Source organism: Opisthocomus hoazin, chromosome 5 (genome assembly GCF_030867145.1).
Source record: "Opisthocomus hoazin isolate bOpiHoa1 chromosome 5, bOpiHoa1.hap1, whole genome shotgun sequence".
NCBI lineage: Eukaryota > Metazoa > Chordata > Aves > Opisthocomiformes > Opisthocomidae > Opisthocomus > Opisthocomus hoazin.
This window is the reverse complement of record NC_134418.1, coordinates 65,468,605-65,490,691: the sequence shown is the minus strand read 5'-3', so window position 1 is coordinate 65,490,691 and position 22,087 is coordinate 65,468,605. Positions and strand designations below refer to the sequence as shown.

Here is a 22,087-nt window from a genome sequence, read left to right as displayed (position 1 = left end):
CTGAGAACCGCGGTTTTGTTTTGGGGAGATGAAAAGCTGGAAGAACTGGTAGAAGGTTTAGAAAGACCTGTCAAGGGCATAAAGTGGTTAATTTGCATTCCTGAAATTCTTGTGTTGTCTGGAAGGAATCAGTTGGTAATTTCTTTCAGGCTGAGGTTTTCGTTGGGCAGGACCAGATTTGTTCAGATATAGATGTTACTGTTTAGACTTACGTTAGAGAGCATAAGCTAGATAGGTGAGGGCGGCCCAGCGGGATGATACTGCAGCCGCCTTTGTCCGTCTAATTTCAAACTACCCTCAGAAAACTTCTTGGCACCATCAGCCGACTGGTTGCATAGTGGGGTCTTGTTTGGAGACCAGTTACATGTTCTGTTTCATCAAGAGCTAAGTCTGACGGCACCTCAGTAGAGAGAAAAGATTCACCATGTTTGAACTGCTCACTGGGGTCTCTATAGGTATGAGGTATCCCTGAACACAAGTTCTCCTCAGAAGGTGAAGACACTTTGCTTGCTTATTTGCATATTTAGGTAGATATAAAGCTAGACAAATACTAACTGCCAGATGCTGATAAAGAATATAGCCTTCCAAAAAATCTAGAGGATTGGATTTGGCCTGCTGGTTGTTCTCACAGCCTTTACAACTGCTCCTCGGGCTGGTACCCCCATGCTTATACTTGGGCATCTGCTAAACTTGTGAGTTAGAGTTCCACTTTCTATTGCAAGAAAAAAGAATAGTTTTTGTGGGGGTGGAGGGTGCATGGTGATTGTTTTTCTCACTTTTTTTTTTCTTCTGAGATGAGATTTCTTTTGCTGCAGCCACCTCTTTAACCTTGGTGTACACTGCCTCTGCTTAGTGAACAGCTTTAGGATCACAGCTCTTCAGAACAGATACCTTTTAGATTGTAATAGATGTCCCTGGAACTTGGAAATGGGAAATGAATTGGATTCTCCGTGTCTTGGAACTGGTGACCCATGCTTTAGATGAGTGCAGACTCTGGCTGAGTCTTCCTCTTTTCTTTTTCCCACGTCTAATGTGAAGCCCTGAACAGCTAACCCAGCTCACTATTCATGTTTTCTAGCTCTTTTCAGAGTGCAACACAAGATGGCCAGCTGTCTACCTGCTGTAAAAGGAAAAGAAATCCGTTCTTAAACTAGATTCATGTAATATAGTAATGTAACTAGTTATCATGAATGGGAAAGTGAACGAATCCCAGTTAGTGTAAATGTTCTTCCTTCTTGATATCCTGACCTGCTGAGAGACATTTATCTTTCCTCTGTGATATGGCAAATTAAGTACTTCGCATTTTTCCCCTCGGTATTTTGTATTAAGGAGCACAAAGCATATTCAGATTTTCTGGTGAACAAGATGCTACACTGAGAGCACCTAGTCAGTGGCTTTTTACTGCTGAGTAGCCCACACATCTTGCCACAGATTTGGGGCTTGTCTGGCTTAAGAGGAAGAGGATTTCAGAGGACTGTTTGGAGGACTGTGCCGATAAGGCGACTGACATCCCTATCTTAAGTTGAAATGTATCTTACCGTTTTAGCTTTTAACCCAGTAGTCTGCAGTATCTAAAATGCCGCGCTGAATTATGAGGAAGGTTAGTATCTTCTGCTGTATTTTGCTTGGCAGGTTGATTGCTCAATCTAAACTTGAGGCTGTTGGATTCCTTCTTAAATTAGCTTTCTACCAAGCTTACGTTGTGTTAATCGGAATCAGTAAATATTATCATACTTTTCATAAGGCACATGAAAAGATTGTTGCTGTAGTTTAAAAACCCAAACCTTTGCCAGATGACTTGTGACCAGGTAGTGTGCTCGTTTCAACTTACTAAGGTCAGGGTGAACACCTTCATTTTTTCAGTCTTGCGAACCAGAGAGTAAGAGGGTTGCTCAGTGTAATGTTGCATGCAAATCCAGAGACCACCCGCTATTCCTAAACACAGGGATTTCAAATAATTTGTAACCGGGAGAGACTTTGAATGAAGTTTGCCGGAAATCTCGTAGGAACCAGCATAAAACAGTCCCTCGTATTGGTCAACCAATTCAGCTTTTTGAATCAACATAGCCTAGGAGTTTCTAATCCCTCTGGTGATAGTGGTCTGCCTTCTAATTTTAGTCTCTTTCAGTTTGCAGTTACTTGTAAAGCACAATAGACCAGTGGAAAAAATCTGCATTTTAAAATAGTTTTTGAAGAACAGCGTAGGCATGAGTCATACCTGTCTCTGCAGGCCGTAAAAAAGCTGTCGACAGTTAGCTGGGAAGAAGTGTATTTAAACTTTGTTCCTGCCAGTTTAAATCACTTTATTCAACAGCATGAATGAGGTTGTAGTATTCCATTAAGACTGTTTTTATAAAATTTTAATGAGCAAATATACAAGCAGCAAATGAGTACTTCCCAGAGTTTTCTTTTTAATCAAATATTCCTAAACATTATCTATGATTTTACAAGGCACAAAAGTGAAGATTCTCAAATCTGGTTCCAAGGGGGAATTCAGCTAACAATGGGACTGTATTTAAATAACTGCATAGAGATTTAAATGTAGTTTGATAAGTGAATGATCTGGTCAGTGGCTTGTAGCAGGTTGTGTTGGAGGTAGATAGTAAAACGGGGATTATTCAGATCTGGCCACTAATTTGTTCTGCGTATGGAATTAGACTAAAGGGAAGAGACCACTTGATGTGTGAAGCTCATGCTGAAGGTTAAATTACAAGGAACGTAATTGTACTCTGTGTTTTGATTTTTGCCAACTTTCTGGTCAGAAAACAGATTTCTGCTAAATACCAGACTGCAGACTGGTGCTCTCGTACTCCTCCCGCCCGTTTCTCCTTCCCACTTCCACTGAGTCTCTCCCTATCACATCAGCAGGCCTAGGACGTATAGCAGGATTTCTTTTTCCGTTTCTGTGAGAAAGATTGGCATACATAAACCAGTTTGGCACTGATTGAATATTAGAGATGGAATATGATAATAAAAGGAAAGTGGGCAAAAAAAACCCCCTAGAGATTTGTCAGAAAACCGCTGGCTTCGCTTTAGCAATCTTACAGCTAATAACATGCTTTAGCAGTTGCTTTCAGCAAAAGAGAAGGAATAGGAATTAGGATGTACATTTGCACAGGCATTATTGCAAGATCTTTAATCCCTCTTCTTGTACAGTAATTTCAAATAATAGTTTGTAATATTTTGCGTATTTCTGGAGTATGAAAATAGTTTAAGATGCAAAGAATAAACTTCCCCATACAGTCAACCACATTGGTGACTTGAACTATTCCTATGCATTTTGCTTTGTAGCATTTCATTGGTTTCATTTTTTTGGTAAATCAGAACATTAGATGGGCTATGTTTCCTTCAGTAACTGGATTTCTGAAAAACTAAGAGTCTGCGTAACATGACCAACTTTAAAACCATGGTTGCCATCTAATTTTGTGGTTACAACTGAATGGAAGAGCAAGCCAAAAATGTCTGAAATCTCTAGTTTGCTCCATCCTGTCTAAAAATAAAGAAATTGTAAGTTTCAAACCCCAGGAATTTAGATAACTGAGTTGCTATTTATCCCACAGTGAGTGGATTATTTCAGTTGCATTACACTGAACTGGCAAGTTGACAGACGATTTGGAGAAATGGTTGAATATGTGATGTCTGAGGTTATGTAAAGGCTGCAATATGCACGTTTCCTTGAGAGCAGAAATGGGTTTTTTTTACTTCTATTTTTTTTAATTCAAATATAAATATTAGAGCTTGATAAAGGGAGCATAAGCTTTTACTGAACAAAATGGTTTCCTAAAAGAAACGTAGACACAACAGTGGACAGGTATTGCCATTTTCTTTTTTTATGCTGTGGTTCTTAGCTTCCATACAGGTAGCACTGTCTAAAAATCTCTCTGAAACACTGTGAAATATGCCACCTTATTTCATACTTTTCACGTACTGTGTGAGATCTCTGTTATAAATACCTGTTCTGGGCTCAAATGTAATAGAGATATCTATCGCTAATCTTACCTAAATAATGCTAGATTCAGTAAAAATAAAAATAAAAAATTGATTAACAATTCTCATGCCTCTCATCTGGGTGAGGGACTGCTTACCCTAAATTATGCAGTGCTGCGATTCTTGTGGGGGCAGGCCACGCACCCTGTGTGGTTTGGAGACTGGAAGCACCTGCTCCGGGAAGAGTTCGTTTAGATGGGGCAGGTTTGCTGGCCTGCCCGCTCCGCCCGTAGCCCCCTTTGACATGAAATTGCACAGCGTAAGGTTAATGACAGTGGGTTAGCAAGGCTTCAAAGCGTCTGGTGTGACCCCGGCGTGCCTGGCATTCCTTTCTCTTGTGCAAAGGTTTGGCATCGATTTCGCCGTGGCTGGAAGAATGTACTCAGGAGAAACCAACTCGCATCGTGGCTCCCCCAGGCCTCTGGAGAGGGGAGAGTTGTCATGGCAATAAATCATGAGGGTTGGTGGAAGATGAGTAAATCCCCTTCTCCGTGCTCTACCGTGGGCATGGGTTGTGGTGAGAATAAGAAGCTGGATCAAGCAAGTATAATGTGTAATTGTCCCCTTTCTAACCGCTGCCGGCGCTTAGCAGTAGGGCAGCGTGTGTCTAGGCTGTGCGTGAAAAGACAGCTGTCTGCGTGTACCAGAGACACTTTGGGCTGCGAGGAGTCAGCGTCCCACCAGGTCACAGTGCTGACAGACCGACCTGCGCCCTTTCCCTGGACTCACTGAGCACGCTGTAGCCAAAGGCAATGTGGGCAAAGTTGTGTCTTCCCCACAGTGGCTGCTTCCAGCTGCTCCACAGATGTGGCCAAGTATGGGGGGGAAAAAAGCTAAATATCCTCTATGTCCTGCAGTCCAGACACATCCCCCCCTCCTTGCTGATGCTTGGACATTGTATAGAAAAATGCTTCCCCTGAATTCCAGGAAAGGAGAAAACATGGAAGAGGATAGCAAAGGAAACGAGCAAGAAGGTGGGACAATAAGTCTCGTTAGACTGAGATGCTGTGGAGAGGGCAGAAGGGAGGACACTAACGGGAAATTGCTGGGCGAGGAGATTGATGAAGGGAGCTGAGAGCAGGGGAATGGAGTACCTTGGGGCCAGTGATTACAGAGAAGTGAGGATGAGGAAGGGACGGGGGTTGCCCAGGAGATTCACACACGTTCCACCGAACAAACTCCTCTCCGAGGGTGAGATTCGTGGGCCCTATCGTTCTGCTATCAGCAGACTCCCCTGAGACTTGCTGGTGCGTCACGTTTCATCTTCCTCTGGACAGGGAAGAGCTGTTGCACCAAGGGTGGCATCCTGCTGTATTTCTGCTGGTTACCTGCCGTGGTGGGGCATCACCTGGGGGCTCAGGCTGTTCCCGTGCCACTGGCACGCCGAATAGGGAGTCACTGCGCTGCCAAATGATGGGGGGAAGATGAAATTCCCTTGACATTACAAAATCCTGCCGGGATGCCATGTCCGAAATGTTCGCAGGTTTGCCTTTGCAAGCTTGGCGCATGTGCACAAGCGGCTAGGTGCGCGTGCACAAGTGCGTAACGATGCACCTTAAATCACAGCCTCAGACGCTGTTTTTTCCACAGAATCTGTGTCTTACTTAGTATGCACCATGCACAGGGCTGTCTCGGTAAGCAGCTTTTTAGGAGTAAAAGCATCTTACACCTGTCACTTCAAACTTCTTTGAATGCTTGGTTTTGTAACCTTTATACTCTCTTTAGGTAACGCACGTAAGAAAAGAGATTTGACATTTTTAATATTTTTTTTCTTCAAATTCTTCCTAAATCCTTCTGGTATAATCTGTAATTCCAGGAATTCTTCTGTCTGTAGCCGAAATGCTCACCACTAACAGCTTATCATTCTCACGTACCACAAACGAGGGACAGAAACTATTTTGTAAATAGATTTCTATAGATTAAGCCAGATAAATAAGCACTTCCCTTGGAAATCAAAATTAAGCTATCTCCAAAGAAAATAAAAATGGAAAACTTAACAGAAAGCAGGCAGTAGATACCAGTGCTCTATTTGTATTCAGTGTGAACAACAGACGTTTTTGGAAAGCCTCCCAAGTCCAAGCAGACTTTTTCTGTACAAAGGTGATTTCCCAACCTGCTTCTATTTGAGTGGAAACAGTTTGACCACTGGTGTTCAAAGGCAGCAATGCATGTTTCACCAATTTGGAAACATTCTAGTCAATATAAACAAACCCAGCTCAGCTCTGTGGCTGAAATATTGAAAAAAGGAACAGAGTTCTGTTAGGGTTGGGGTTTTTTTTGCTATTGTGGTCATCATCTGTTGATCTGCAAGAAGGGCTTGTGCTTTGTGTGCCTGTGGTAGGGTTTAAGAACGGTCTCAAGTGCATGGTTTTCTGGCTTTATGGACTATGTCACAGGGAGAATCTGCGAAATGACTATGATAGAACTGAAGATAAAATTACTAAAAATGGAGCCCGGGAGTGGTATTTTAGAAAGCGACCATATAAGTACCGAAAGAGTGAAGCACGGACTGCTGTCTTTGTGCTGCCCCGGGCTGAACACCCTGTGCCCCAGCGCTGGCTGGGTGCTGGCGGGGCAGCCGCTGCCCTTGGCTGCAGGGGCCTTCGGCGCAAGGCTGTCCGGGAGAAGAGGGAGGAACCGGGATGGGATGCGCGGTGCCCGCATCCTCCGCGGAGCACGCCTGGGAGCCGGCGGGTGCAGGGGCCGGCAGTGCGGCCGGCCGACGCCAGGCTGGCTGGCCACAGCCACCCGCTCGGGGTTGCGCAGGACGGAGCGCGCAAGGTCATCGCTTCGGGAAATTTGGGAACATGCTTTGGTCTCTGAAGCAACTGCTGCTGTGTCTCAGACAGAAGCATAGCCCTGTTCAATGTGAACTTGAGTGATTAGCACAGCTATTACTGCATCTATAAATAGAATTCATCTTACAATATGTTAAGTTTAATGATATAATAAATAGATTACAGTTAACTTTAATAGCAGCACAATGAATGCAGACGCAGTTTTTATGACGATCTGCTGCCATTAGTGAATGTTTTGCAAGACGCATTATATGTAGTACCTTCTTCTTCCTTTGAAAAGTGAATAATGTAACAATGCCGTGTAGAAACAAAGCACAAAAAAGTAACTCACAATGTTCCTGTTGCACGGAAGGCAGTCACGTACATGAAAGTGCAGGTTGCATTAGCAACCTTAACTCTGCTCCTTATGAATATGCATTATGAAAAATGTTTATTATATGGTAATATTGCTAGTTCTAAAACAAACCATGCAAGATTTCTCTGTAGGAAACTTGCATGTGGTTACTGTCATAGGGAATTAAAAGCAACATGAAGCCTCACTCCACTGATATTTTTTGTTTTCATTTATCTCTTTAACAAGAAAAAATATATGCTTTGGGAAGAAAATGTTTTGGCTTTTTTTTCAGTGAAATAATACACACTTCTAATGAGACAAGCTCCCTGGAGTTTTAACATGACATGTTTAAGGAAGGTTGACATTATACCCCCTGCCTGTGGTTCACCTTGTTGTACTTGTTTTATGGTAAAACTTTAATATTTGAGTGTCCATTTCCATTTGACAGAGACTCAAGTATGTTTTTCAATGCAAACAAGTTGCTCTGTGGTAATTATACAGCCCCCTGGCTTGGGAGGACAAAGCCTAAACCCCCAGTTCCTTCCCACTTCACCTAAGGCTGTAGTTTGGCAAGCGTTTAAGGTAGCTCTCCTGCGGGCTTGGAGAAGTTAAAAAGGAGAACAGGCTATACTGTGCTGCACAGACATCTGTGTGGCCGTGCAGTGAGGGAGATGGGGAGCCTGACCTGGCTGAAAAGTAGCCCAGAAAAAAAAGTGTCCCTAGGTCCGCTGCCACCCCGGCTGACCATACGGCCACACAGCCGAGGCTGTGGCGGCACACCTGAGAAGGTCACGCAAGCGTAGAAATGAATGGCCAAGGGCAGCCGCGGGTGCAGGGACTGTGCTCCCCCACCCCGTGGCTGTGCTGGCTTAAATGCACATCGAACTATAGCCGAGAGAGCGATGCCTCGAGGTGTAAATTATAGGCTTATGCTCTCTGCGTGGGACGCTATGGTCACAGTTCCTCATACCTTTCTCTCAGTGGTGTAGCTGGCTCAAGAAGTTTGTGCCCTGCCTGTGAATCGCTCGTTTGCTTCTGCTGGCTCAGTTGTTTGTGAAGGCTCAGTGGAAAATTAAACTAGAAACTGGTTCTAAAAAAAAAAATCCCCAAAGGAAAAAACTTAAAACTATTTCTCCTCACCCTGCATCAGTTAATGAATCTGGTTCACAGAGCATTTCTACAGATGTTTGTTCCTGCAGAAATGAGGGCGAGAGCCATTTGGGGATGGGAATGAGCAGGGATATCTTTAAGATGGTGTTGCCACCAAGAAACAGTGTGTGGAACCACCCGTAAATGGGTGGATGACAGGTTTGGCTGTACTCCTTTAAAACAACCTAAGCATCAAAGCATATGTTGCCAGTCCTGTGCCCAACTAGAGGCAGCCAGCCGCAAGGACAGGAAGGATGACCTTCAGAGGGGAGCTCTGCTCTGCTGGAGCCACGGTGATGCCGTGTTACATTCAGCCTGTCTGTCCAATCTCCCTGCTCTTAAAACATGATTTGAAGTTTATTCTGAATATCCAGCACTGAAGTCTGTTACATATGCTTCGTGTATAAATCATTTTCACAGCTATTTTTGCAGCCATTGACTAGCACACCTTTTGAATCCTATCACAATATATTTAAAAGTTGATATTTTTTTAAAGGCTGATGTTAAGAGGAAGTGGTTTATGGGAAGTCTCTGCTACAGATATATACCTTTAGGAACGGTATTTATAATCAAAGTTCATACAATTCTAATAAAATCAAGACTTTATTAATAAATATTAATCTGTTTTTTCAGCTGCTATCTATGCCATTTCCTTCCCTGCAAAAACAAAACTTAGTGGCTATTTACAATTTTGTTTAACTACAGTACCTTACTTTGCATGGAAATAATAATAACGTGTGGGAAATTTCGGTGTGAAAGCAGTCTTCAAAATGCTTTGCCAAGAAACATTATGCAATTAGTAAAACAATTCAGTAGTACCTTTCATACTTTGTAATATGTATTCTACACTCCACTGAAGTAAGCTTTAGAAGACTTTGTGCAATTTACTGTTCCGCCTCTGTGTGTTCTTCCTCCCATAACAGAGTTCCCGTTGCTTTGCCTGCTTCATCCCAAACCTTAAGTTCATCAATACTGCAAAACTGTGTCATTGATCAGTAAGCTACTGATCAGTGCACGTTGCAATGTGCAGGACTGTGTTTGACTTGTCCTATGCAAGATGATGAACTTCACTTTCTTTCTGTAGCTGTGTTGAGGCAAGCATGCTGGAGTGGACCTCTCTAAGCCTGCTGCAGGCATTACAAGTAAATTGAGTAGAAATTCCTCCATCTAAACTGCGTTGCAGGGAGCCACGTTCCACTTTTTCTTCCTTCCTACTCTGAGCGTAGCAGCTGTTGGTCACAAACTGGTGCGCTTGAATTCATTTCTTCAAGTCCATTCTGTTGCATCAATGCTAATTGTATATTCTACTCAAACACACCGTTACACCTGTGCGATAAGGCACATTGTACGCTGTGCCCTTGAACTTTGCCTGTTATCAGATATCACTTTTCCTTAATTGGTCAGTGTCCTAAAACTTTGTCTTGCCCTGCCTGCAGGTATGGAATGTACCCATAAAATCCGTCCAGCTCAGCACCTAGGATCAGTGCTAATAAATCCAAGCTGAACCAGAAGAAACCATGAGAACATGGGATTTCCAAGATCCCAGTGGGTCACTTGTTTCATTTCATAACACATTCAAAAAGACAAAGATCTGACAGTGATAGTGGTGCCCTTTTGTAGAGGAAAGGCCTGCCCTGAATTACTTTGGAATGTGTTTAACACTTGCAATAGTATGGGATTTTTCGCTCCTCTTCTAAGACTTGAAGTTGGACTCTAGTATCTGCCTTTCTCATTGACTGAATGGGGAACTTCGGCTTTTAAATGTAGGTGTGCTAAGCTAGGCTGTAGTTAAACGCCTAAAGCAGATGGCAGAAGTACCTCTCTGTGGGGCCAGATTCTTGCTTGAATGGGAGCATTTGGCAAATTAAATGAAGTATGTGGTTGGATGAAGAGGTCGAATATAGAAGACAAAGAGCTGGCTGCTGCAGCTGCCCTAACTAGATTACCAAGCAGAAGGGAAGTGTTTAAAACCCAAGCGGGTCCACATCTGAGAAAGGGAAAAAAACTAAGCGTGACTGTCCTTCCCGGGTCGTCTTCGCTGTCTCCAGGGTAAATCTTGTACAGCCAAGGATTTGGCCCCACTTGGTTAGGGCGTTCGGTTTCCTGGGTGGAAAAAAAAGCAATCCTATTAGACAACACACTCAAATCCCTCTGAAATATTTCTAAAGGAGTCAGTCTGCTAAACGTCTGCTAAATGTGCAGAGTACACAGAATCCCTTCTGGCACTGTCTTGGATGATGCAGTTATCGATACTAATGGAGATACCAAACCATATTGCTCCACAGTTCCTCCTGCACACATTATGCTCCTAATGCACATATGTGTACATGAAATGCCAATTATGGTTTTTGCATTCCATGGTTTAAGCACCAGTGTACTTCCAAAATGCTGACTGGCCGTTACCATGGCCAGACCGTCCTGTGGTCTCTCCGCTCAAAAATGTTTCTCCAACCAAAAAAACAAAAATGTTATTCCTTTGGTCTGTTGCACTGTAATCTCTGTTCTTCTGGGGATTATATAGCTCTGCGGGTGATTTCTGTAATTCATTCTACTGTTTCATTAGAAGTAATAGACGGTCTTAATTACAGCATGCCACATGACAAACTGGTAAAGGTGCTAGAAATGTTGCCAACAGGAAAAGAATTGGATGGTGTGAATTTTTATTAATTAAGAGCTGGCAGTACTGATGGGAAATAAGATTGGACTTGTGTCCACTGGAAGCTATGTAATTTTAGCGTAGACATTTTTCTAAATGTCATGAGTTGTAGGCTGTTTGTGGTTTTAAAAACTTGAAAAAATATCTTCGGCTTAAACAAAATAAAACCAACCTTGGAAGTTGATCATATATCAAATAGGGAAAGAAACATGGCAACTTTTGATTTTTCTATTAATGTTGCTGTATAAGCTATAGTCTTTCTCAGTCTACCTCAATTTGCGATGAGCATTTACTTTATACCATTAAGTAAGAGGAGGCTGAGGGGAGACCTGATCGCTTCCTACAACTACCTGAAAGGAGGTTGTAGTGAGGCAGATGCTGGTCTCTTCTCCCAGGTAACCAGCGATGGGACGACAGGCAGTGGCCTCAAGTTGCGTCAGGGGAGGTTCAGATCGGATATTAGGAAAACTTTATTCCCTGCAAGAGTGGTCAGGTATTGGAACAGGCTGCTCAGGGAAGTGGTGGAGTCACCATCCCTGGAGGTGTTCAAAAAACACATAGATGTGGCACTTCGGGACATGGTTTAGTAGGCATGGTGGTGTTGGGTGGATGGTTGGACTTGATGATGTGACAGGTCTTTTGCAACCTTAATGATTCTATGATTCTGTGAAATGTCAGTAAATATGTAAATGGACATCATCTCTGCTACTTGCTGTCGGGCTCTCAAAAGCATCTGAGGGGTTGAGGTCTTACTCCTCCACTGTTGTACTTTCCAGGAAGGTGCCGAGTGAAGCTGTGTGACCTGCAGTGCTGCTCAGTCTTCTGGGCTGGGCAGTTCCTGCTGCTTTTGCGAAGTCTTAAATCATTTCTTTCGCTGTTTCTTCCAGTTGAAAGTGAGGTGTATCCATGACACTAAATTTTTCCAAGGAGAAAGGAGTTCTTCAGGGAGAGAGAGAGAGAAGGCCCTTTCTAGACAGTAATTTAGAGCAGGAGCCTAACGGTAGGTGTCCTCACCCTCTGGTGGAGTGTGTTCCTCTCCATCGACTACAGATCTCCATTGACTACAGACAGCCCAGGCTGTGGTTAGGCACTTTGGGGAAGAGCAGACACCCAACTAGAGTAATCTCACAACTACCCTGAGACTATGCAACTTAACTTGAGGTAGAGAGGATGATTCTTTATTTGTAGACAATAGAAAGCGGTACCACTATGGAGAGAAAAATGCTAAATAGGTGAGAGCCAGCGCCATATCCATGTACAATTTTTGCCTCTTGCTCTGCGAGAGGCCGACTGTTAGATGAAAGATGGTCACTGTTCAGATGTCAAAACCTGTCTGTGGGATCTCTATATCTAAAAGTAGGAAACACCCCAAACCTGTTGTGCAGAATAAATACCTGATAAATCAAGTTTTCTGCCACTAGCAAATGATTGTTGGGGTTACTACGAGGGTCCTGTCTGAGGCACAGAGATTAGCAGTTAAGTCGGTGTTTGTTTACCGTGAGAGAGTATCTGCCAATCAGCATCAAAAGAGAAAGAATTGGCAATAGTAGTACTCCAAAAGAGAGGAAAACAGTAATTTCTAATTATTATTCAACTCATTGACTGCTTACTCCAAAGCACATTTTGCTGAAAAGATAAATCCAGTTACGCGGTACGGTTACGCTGGCCTTTGGGCTGGGGGAGAGGCCGATCCCTGGGGATTTCCTGCCAGCGCCCGCTGCGGTGCTGGAGGAAGGGTGGCCATCGTCCCCGCTCTGCATCGGGCGCGCTCCTGGGCTGGAGAAGGGACACAGGGAGCTGTCAGCATTACAGGGCATTATGCATGCATGTATATAAAGTATTTCTAAATCCCCACAGCGATAATGTTCAAATTCTTTCTTGCTCTGATGATTTGGGTATTAATTTCCTTCCTGTGATTATTTAATGTGTATATGCAGCCTGTGGTGTTTTTTTTCCTTCCCCCTTGCATGTGATGTGCTAGCAAAGGAAGACAGTAATAGTCTCTCGGGATATGTACAGCTCTGTTCATATCTGAGGTATGAAGTCAACTCAAGACCATTTTGTTCTCATAAAATATACAGCACTGCAGTTTAATGGGTAATGGCATAAATGCCAGGATTTGATGGGCAGAACCATTTTCACTGGAAGACGAGAAAGACCATGAGGACTCAGTGCTGGATGGGAGACGTGCCAAACAGTGCGGAAGCAGGACCGTGTGCGCTGCGGGGCGGTGATGGTGCCTTCCCCGAGCATGCTAACGCCTCGCACGCTCACCTGTTGTGAAGTAAGAGCACATACGAGATTTTGTTAAAGTACTAACAAGGAAGCCGACGGGTTTTACAGGAAGTAATTCCACTCCTTTAGATGTGTGTTCTTTTTTCTACTTTTTTTTTTTTTTTGTACTGCTTTGGGTGATAAAGATGGTTTTCCCTCGGGAGGGCTGCTGAGCACCGCCAGTCCCCGCCGCGCCGGGGGACAAGCGCAGGGGTGGCTGCAGGTCGTCTTCTGGGGGTGCTCCTGCAGTGCTCCGAACTCTGGCAGAAAACTTCGCGGGAGGGAAGATAAAAATCGAGGAGGAAAGGCAGGAGCTGGAGATTTGAGGTGTCTGTATAGAAAAGGGGGAAAAAAAAATAAAAAAGAAAGCAAGCGCTGCTGTGCTGGTTGCAGGTATCTGTTGGACAGCAAGTGGCAGGACCCTCAGGGCCCTTGGGCCCAGCCCTCAGAGCGAACTGAACGGGCCGCCGGTGCGCGCCAAGTCGGAAGCGGCCGGAAAACCCCCGAGCGTCCCCTCGCCAGTAATTAGCTGGGGTGATTAGCTGGGGCTCTCCTCACGGGGACAGCCCCGCGCAGCGCTCGTGCTCGCAGGCCGAGCTAAGATGGCTCGGTGCCGCCGGCGGGCTGTCTGGCCGGAGCCGGGGGGGGGGGGGGGGGGCGCGGGGGCGCGCGGGGCAGGCCCCCCGCCGCCCGTGGACATTCGGACATTCGAACGTTCGGACATTCGAACGCCCGTTATATAACGGCGGGGCCGGGGTCCTCCGCCCCGCTCGCTCTGTTGCTCCGTTGCCCTGGCAGAGCCGCGGCGCCTTTCGGGTTGCCCTCAGGCCGGCCGCGCTGCTGCAGGACCGGTCTGCGTCCCTCCGCGGACCGCCAGCGTCACGTCCGAGCGCAGCCAGCCAGTGTAACTGCGATTAGTTGAAGTGAGCCGGGTTCGCTCCCCCCTGGGAAACAAGCGTCTGGCGGCAGGGGGGACGGCCCCCGAGGCGGGGGGGGGGGGGACGGGGGATAACCCGAGCCCACGCAGCGCTGCTTCTCCTCTCCCCGGGGTAGGGGCGGTTTCTCGCCGCCGCGGCCCGCCGGCCCCCTCCCGGCCGCGCAGCCCGCAGTGCCGCGCCGCCGCTGCGGAGGCGGGCGGGGAGAGAGGGAGGGGAGGGACGGGGGGCGGGCAGGCAGGCCGGCGGGCGGGCAGGGGGAGCCGGGCTCGGCGCGGGCAGGGCAGGGCCGAGGCGAGCCGGGCCGGGCCGATCCGCGCCGCCGCCGCCCGCCGTGCCCGAGCATGTCGGCGCGGGAGGCGGTGAACTACCTGCCGGAGAAGGGGCTGTACTGCCAGCGCCTGCCCGGCCGCCGGCCGCCGCCGCGCAAGGGGAATCGCGCCGACGCCATGGGTTTCTACGGCACCCTCAAGATGATCTTCCACAAAGTGAGCGGGGGGGGGGGGGGGCGGGGGCCGCGCTCGGCCGCAGTGCGCGGCGGGGAGAGCTGCGGGCGGCGGTGCGGGGCGGCGCGCTGCCCTCGCCCCCCTGCTCGGCAGTACCGCAGTCCCGGTGAATGAACGCTGCCTGCCGGGGGGAGCTGGGCTCGGCTGGCGGCGAGGCCGAGCGCTGGCGGGGCGCCGGCTCGGCCGCGGCCGCGTCCCGGGGGCGCGGGCGCCTGGGTGGTGCTCGGATCGTGCCGCTGGAGCCCGCTGCCGTGGAGAAAGTTTTACCCTCTCCGTGTGGCAAGCGGCGGTTGTGACCGTGGTGTTTGCCCGGCGTCTTGCGAGGCGCGGAAAGTGGTGGACCCCGCCAGAAAGTTCCCTGAAATACCTGAGGGGAAAAAACCCCGCAAACCCCCACCGAAAGGAGCGGGCGAAGCCATTACCAGGCAGCGGAGCAGGGCACGTCGTGTTTTCTTGGCTAACGCCAAAGAGTAAATCGCCGTAGCTGCTCGTTCCACCGCAGGCTTCCCCCTTGGTGTTTTTAAGGCGTGCTTTGGGAGATCCGCGCCTGGGAAGCAGCGGAGGGGCGCGGTGGCGGCAGCCTCTCGGAAGGGCAGGCTGGAAATAGAAAATATCCCCTGAACGAGAAAAATCCTGTCTGAAAAGTCTGCCGTCAGACACCGAGGTTCACGCTCAAACGTCTTTATTTCTGCTGCCAGTAATTTCGGTAGCTCGCTCGCCTGGCACGGCGATAAAAGATGGTACCCGTTATTTTTCAGTGACGCCTGCGGCTGGTTTCCATGGGGGGAGTGCGGGGGCTGCCGTGCCGGGGCGTGGGGAGGCAGAGGGCGAGATGCCGTGGGGTGTCTGTCCCACGAGGGGCTGCGAGGAAAGCTCTCCAGGCTGCCTCGCCACTGCGAGAGCGAGACCGGTTAACCTGAGTTAGCCTGCCTTTGTAATCACTGACGAAGCAAAACACGCGGTCTTCAGCGACTGTTCTTAGGGAGAGCCATGGAGGGGTTTGAAAAGTGAAAGCCAAGAAAGCGAAAACTGCAACAAAATGACACAGACCGTAAGCTTTAGAGAACCCTGTTGGGTCTTAAGTGTTTTGGCTTTAGACAGGTAGACTGGTGCGGCAAATGGTTAAATAACTGCGTTATAATTCAACATTAAAAAAAGATCAACTCAGCGATGTAAGAAAGGTGCTGACTTTTAAACTGTATCTTAAATATAGAATTTTGAAAAGAGGGAGCAAATGGCCAAAGTAAAGTCTGAATTGTTGCACAGGTAGTTTATGCGTTTTGCAGCTCACGGTTGTAAACAGCAGGAAGCATCCTTCTGCCGGCCAAAGTGTTTGGGTGCATCGCGTCTTAAAAGAAGATAACCAACAACAAAAATCTCTGAAATTGCATTTGGCGTACTTACATCTCATTGAGTCCCGAAGCCTGTGGTTAAAGATTACCCAGACATGCAGAAAGTAATCTTTATCTGTCTGACTGGGTAAATATGGCTTTCACTGGTTTCCATCACTTTGGTAATTCTTGCGGACTGGCTTCGCCTTTTAGCAGCTGCCCTGCTCATTATTTGGTTTTGATCATATCTAATTGCGGGTGACATTCAGGGCCGAGGTTTAGTGTTTGTCATCCTTACTCTTCTTGTAAAAATGTCAGTTAATCTGTCAGCCAGTTTTACTGCAGTTCTAAAAACGTTTTCAGTGTACAACTTCAAAATGAAAGGGTAGGCAAAAGAGAAAATATATTTGAATTAATTTTTTTTAGGCTCTGAAACGAATATTTGGTTTATAATGCAGACAGGCTACCTAAAATTTAACCATTTCCGTGAGACCCTTCACAGTGAACCTGAACACAAAGAATGAAGGGGTTTGGTTTAGTTCTTTCCCTCCCTGGAGAATAGAGAGAGGACAGTTTAGTAAACAAGCCAACCCAGAGTTCTGCATGCTTTTTTAACATTTGAAATTTGGAAATGAAAAGAATTCCAATCAGTTTTGGACCACAGAACATCAATGATGTATACGTGCACCGTATGAAACATGAATCAAATATTGCTGAAGCTAGAAACTAAAATGTTGCTTTAAATCCTCTTGTGAGTGTCAACTTTGTTGAAATTTGATATTAAAGGTATAAAAATGGGTTAATTTTACAGAAGTACGCGTAAGTAAGGCTGGTCATGTAACTAAATCCGTGTTGTTACTCTTTTCCCTCACCTTGCAGATGAAGAGAAAGTTGGACCATGGCTCCGAGGTCCGTTCTTTCTCTCTGGGAAAGAAACCCTGCAAAGTCTCAGAATACACAAGGTAATTAAATGCAATGACAGATCACTGGATCCCGATTCTTGCGTGTATCCTATCTTTCCAATCGCTAGGCCTGATTCATGGCTTCTCTTAATGTGAAAGCACTGTGAAGCGAAGAAGGGGTGGTATCACCATTCGTATATTCCTTAGCTAATTTACATTACGTGAACTGAAGATGAGTTTTAATGAAGTAGCCAGGCTTGCCTTTCTTCAGTGGAGGTTTGTGTTTTATTCTAAATATAGCATGCCCATTTACTTGAGATTTTTAGAGGGCTGAAGCATTCCTGGGGATAAAATCAATCGGGTTTTTAAAAAGAGACGTAACGATAAACCCTGAGACTACTACAAACTGTGATCAGATGTATCGCTTTGCTATGGTAACAGAAATGAGAGAATGGAAATTTATGTAGGCAGAGCAGACCATCTGATCTTACAGAACACACACGTACTTGTTATCCACGATGTGAAGTCGTTACGGGTTCTGGTCCGCTTCCTTACTACTCAGAAATGGTACCAGATCGCACAAATAAAACTGCTGCTGTTCCGGTCAGGTGCTCTGTGGGGCAAAGCACTCCTACACGTCAGAGGCAGGGGTAGGGTAGGGCCCCGGCTGCACGCCTTACAACTGCAGTTCTTGCTGTGTAGTTGCCATAACAATTGCGCTCTGATGTCACGCTGCTTCCCATCCTGTTTGAATTTATGCCCTTTGACGGTTCTCCCCGGTAATAAGCATCAGCCCTCCCACAAGCACTGCGCTGGCCTCCCAGAACTAGCGGGGGAGGTTATTTCTTCTGAATACGCTGTAGTAGCCTTCAGTCACCGATGGATCTTTCAAAAGCAACTTAAATTTTCTCTTCCTTGAAGAGGTTCATCAGGTGGTGACTGACAAGTTAGGACAGTGTGGGGAGACAGGTTCCGGGGCTGCTTTTCAGACGTGTGAACGCAGCAGTAGAGAGCAAGAGGCAATGCCTTGTTGCCGAGGAGCACGTGTTGCAGCTTCCACACCCCCCTCGAGTCTCCAGCTGGTAGCTTCTCCGGGCTTCTGTATCAGTCGGGTGGCAGAAGGCTGTTGTTGGGCAGCAGCTCTTCAGGTGACACACCGTGCTCTGCGCTCCTGTGAGAGTAACTGGCTCAGCAGCAGCAAAGGTGCGCTGCTGGTCGGGTGTCTCTGTCGGGTTCAGAGGAGCTGCTGGACTTGTCTGGCGTCCACAGAAACCTGACTGGCTGATTCAAGGGAGTGAGGATGTACAGCAAGAATAAAGCACAAGCAGCAATCTCGTGGTTTGATCTCAGGTCAAAGGAAAGAGGCTTTTAGATCCTGTTTTGAATAACTGTTTTTGACTGAGAACCAGTTCACAGCAGAAGAAATTAAAGCGTAACTATTCTATTGGTGCATGCTCAAGGCTACCTATTGCTCAGATCCAATATGAGCCAATTTTAAGAGCCTTGTTTTGGACCTTAAATGATAGGCCTTCTGCTGGATCTCTGTACAGGTGATGAGAATGAGTAAGCTGGAAAACCAGATTTTATCTTAAAAATCCTTTCAGTTGCTATTGCTTGGATTTTGAGTCATTACCGGTGGAAAAGAATCCTTAAATAACATCCGATCCTCTCTCTTTTAAACTGTTTGATCTTAATTTATTTCATAATGTTTAGGCAAATGATGCAGTTCTTGCGCTTGCTTGTTTTCGTTTTCCCTGAGATCAGACACTCCTTAAAATTTACAGGCCTGATGAACTTCTTTTGCATGTAACAGGTAAAGCCGGTCGACAAATGTCATTAAGAGGATTCTTCACCTGGGAAACAGTATTTTTAATGTCAGCTTCTGTTTCTGTTATTACTCAGTAAAATTAGCAGTTAAAAATAAGCCTATTAAAACCAGTCTTAACTTTCCTTTACGAGTTTGAATAAATGTTAGCACATGCTATGATTGTCCTTCAGAACAAGGAAGAGCAGAGTGAAATATTTGTAGATTGTGATGAGATAAATATTGAAATGAACCTTCCGTGCATCATTTGAAGCTATTCCTGTAGCCACTGGAAAGTCAGTAAAACCCTGAAGCTCATACCTACTGAAAAGCTGGATTTATCATACACAAAAGCAAAGGGGTTTTTACAGTCCCACACTGTATGTAAAATTTTCATGCTTGTGCAAACACTACTGGAGTTCCAGATTCCCTGCTAGGGAATACAGCTTTGATATTCTGTGAACGAAGTACTTTATGTTAGGGAAAAAAAAAAGGGAAAACCAGTCAGCTGTATTTCTTTGGACTCCTACAATAGCAGCTTAATCCCAGCTCATTTAGAAGATCCATCCTATATGAATGAGCTGGTTTTCAACATGTCAGAGTGAAAAAAACAAACTGTAGTTCAGGGAGCACCTTTGGCTCCTTTTCCCTCTTCACCTCACCTTCCCTTTAATTCCTGTGTCACTCCATCACTACGCAAACTTTAAAATACTCTATACAGAGTATTTCAAAGCGCAATTCCAAACCACTAAGCCACTAGGACTGCTTGGTATTACTAGCTCTTTGTCAACAAAATATATGAAGAGCTAAAAATAGATGGTTGTGGGGTTTTTTTCTGTTTGGCGCTGTGGCAGCACTAGCACATTTCGCATACAGGTGAGACTCTGAACTCTGGCTTCCTACATCACCAGCCAGAAGGCACAAATGCAGCCAGAAGGAAAGGAAATACTCTGGCAAGGAAAGGAATGTGTAAACCTGCGTCTTTATAGACAACCTGCTGGCCAGTTAACAGAGTGGTAATTTTTCAGTCTTCAGAGGTGGTCCCCGTTTTCCCCTGAGCTGGAGGATTACTGCTGCAGTGGTAGAAACAGGCAGATTTATGGAAGTGAGGGAACTGACACCTTGAGTGACCAATAGAAAGATTTTTTTGTGTTACTACTTTTGCGTAAAGAGTTTAAGTAATAGTTGCAACTTCGCCACTAGATTTCTTTTTCTGCAAAAGACTGCTGAATTTTCCGTAATGTTTTACATGTAATTGTCACTTTTTATTTGTATTGTAGTACTACGGGGCTGGTGCCATGCTCTGCCACACCTACCACTTTTGGGGACCTGAGGGCTGCCAATGGCCAGGGACAGCAGCGGCGCCGCATTACATCTGTGCAGCCACCGACGGGCCTGCAGGAGTGGCTGAAGATGTTTCAGGTAACCGGGGCTTAGAGAAACAAACGTCTGAAGCAGCTCGCCTCCATGAGTTCAGTGAAAGGCTGCTTCGGTGAAGGCAGTCCTCCTTATGCATCCCAGAATGTCTCTGTCACTGATTGTGCGTGCTGTTGCAAAAACAAATGGGCACTGACTTTAAGGAACTATAGTTGCCTGTTTCGGCTGGTTACTGCAGAGATTCACAAGAAAATACTGCTTTCTCTGGTTCCTTAGTAAAATAGCCCTTCTTGTTGGATGCCTTCACATTTTCTGCAAAGCCTGTCCAACATGCAGCAGCTGGCTCCATGGCCTCAGGCTAACTTGAGACATTTGCACTTGCAGACAAGTGAGTGTCAGGGCATGGTTGGCTTCAGTACAGGTATAGCACTGGATTTGTCCTGAGTCTGGTGTTTCTAAGAATAGAAAGAAAAGTTTAGCAAGAATATGTTAGAAGGAAACTCAGTGTGTATTTTTACTAATGTTTATATACTGAACACAGTGTCAGCCCGTAGATGGGCACACAATTGAACGGAGGGGGAAAGAGGTTTTCCATATCTTCCCAACAGCCTCCAGCAGTGCCTCAAACTTAATCTGACGAAAGTAAAGGTGTGAAGGACAGTGGTATGCACCACTTGCAGGGGTAGAAACTGCAGCCTGCATGGACAGCAGTCTGGTAGCACCCAAGCCAATTTTGTGTATACATTAATACAAACACAGTTTGGGGCAGGCCTCTGCTCCTGTTCCATAACCTGTACCATGGAGATCTCTTTACTGTATGGTTCTGCTCTGTATCTTTAAGAAGCAGGGATGAGTCCTAGTCATTGATTTGAAAAATGGAAATATTATGTCTTCATATCTTGATTAATAAACTGTTACTTCTAGAAACATTTTCAAAAGGAGTAACTAACTAGTACAGACATTGTTTCAGCTGCTACAGCAGGGAAAGACAGAAGAGCAGTGTTGTAGACACAGTACCGAGCATACAATTTTGCAGGCAGAAGCGTGCTTTTGGCTTGATTCATGTTGCCGCATAATACCATTGATCTCAATCACTGTCATTTCTGAACATTAAAATAATAATGTAGAACTCCTTCCCTCTTTATTCTTACACATTTATAATCTGCTTAAAACAGTGGAAGTTTGGAATTAAGATATTCTTGTGCACATCATTCAGTTTCTTAAAAATATTCACATTTAATTAGTATGGTGTATCTTTTTTGAGACTGTTCATAGAAATATGTCTTCTTAACCCCTAAGAATCGTATTTGAGTCGTACTTTGTATATACGATAATGTAATACTACCTTGTATTTTATCATTTTGTAATGTTAAAGCCTTTGTACTAACAAGAACTATTTTGTTTTCTACTGTGTCCAATGTGTATTTTCTCACATAAGATTGCTAGTTTTCAATAGTTACATATTTTTTTAAAAAAGATTGTGAAAGGCTGAAGTGTTTAAGAGAGTGGTGCAAACATGCTTGGCAGTAAAAGCTACACTATCAGCTGTTTGGTCAGGATAAGGAAGAGAAGCCCATGGAAATTTTGCCTATAGTTAAGACGTTACTAGTTCAGGATCCAAAATTTGGGATTAGTAATGTAGAAACCATGCTTTAATAAATACATAGTTAGATACTTCTGGCTTTTCAAAATACTTAGTTGAAGTACTAAATTCCTGAATGCTGATCTGTACTCCGGAGAGAGAGCGAGGCCTCTCTCTCATAACTGGAGATCATCGAGTAGCACTTACTGATCACTTCTGTCACTGGTGGGTTTTGTTGTAGTCACAAAAAAGGGTCCCTTATTTTAGAACCAAAAGCTTTCAGAGTCACATAGCTGCATCTCAGTGCTACATCTCCTTGGCTAATGCCAAGTTACATCATTTTCTGTGTGCTTATTTTCCATGTGAATTTTATGGAAGGGGCAAGTCTTAACAGTCAGATGATAAAAGCACATTCTGAACGTAAGGGGAGCTAGCTCTGCCCACAGGGCAGA

At 45.5% G+C, this 22,087-nt stretch overlaps 1 protein-coding gene across 4 annotated transcripts in view; it reads left to right on the top strand.

Moving 5' to 3' along the window:
- Positions 1–22,087, top strand: part of FBXW7 (F-box and WD repeat domain containing 7) — a 185,333-nt gene that overhangs the window by 137,847 nt on the left and 25,399 nt on the right. For 3 of the 4 annotated variants that reach the window (XM_075421563.1, XM_075421562.1, XM_075421564.1), the window contains 2 exons: positions 16,850–16,932; positions 19,957–20,098. In XM_075421563.1, coding sequence (XP_075277678.1) covers positions 16,850–16,932; positions 19,957–20,098 — 225 coding nt within the window. Of the gene's footprint in view, positions 1–14,421; positions 14,622–16,849; positions 16,933–19,956; positions 20,099–22,087 lie in introns of those variants that run through there. The other variant, XM_075421565.1, reaches the window with a different exon arrangement.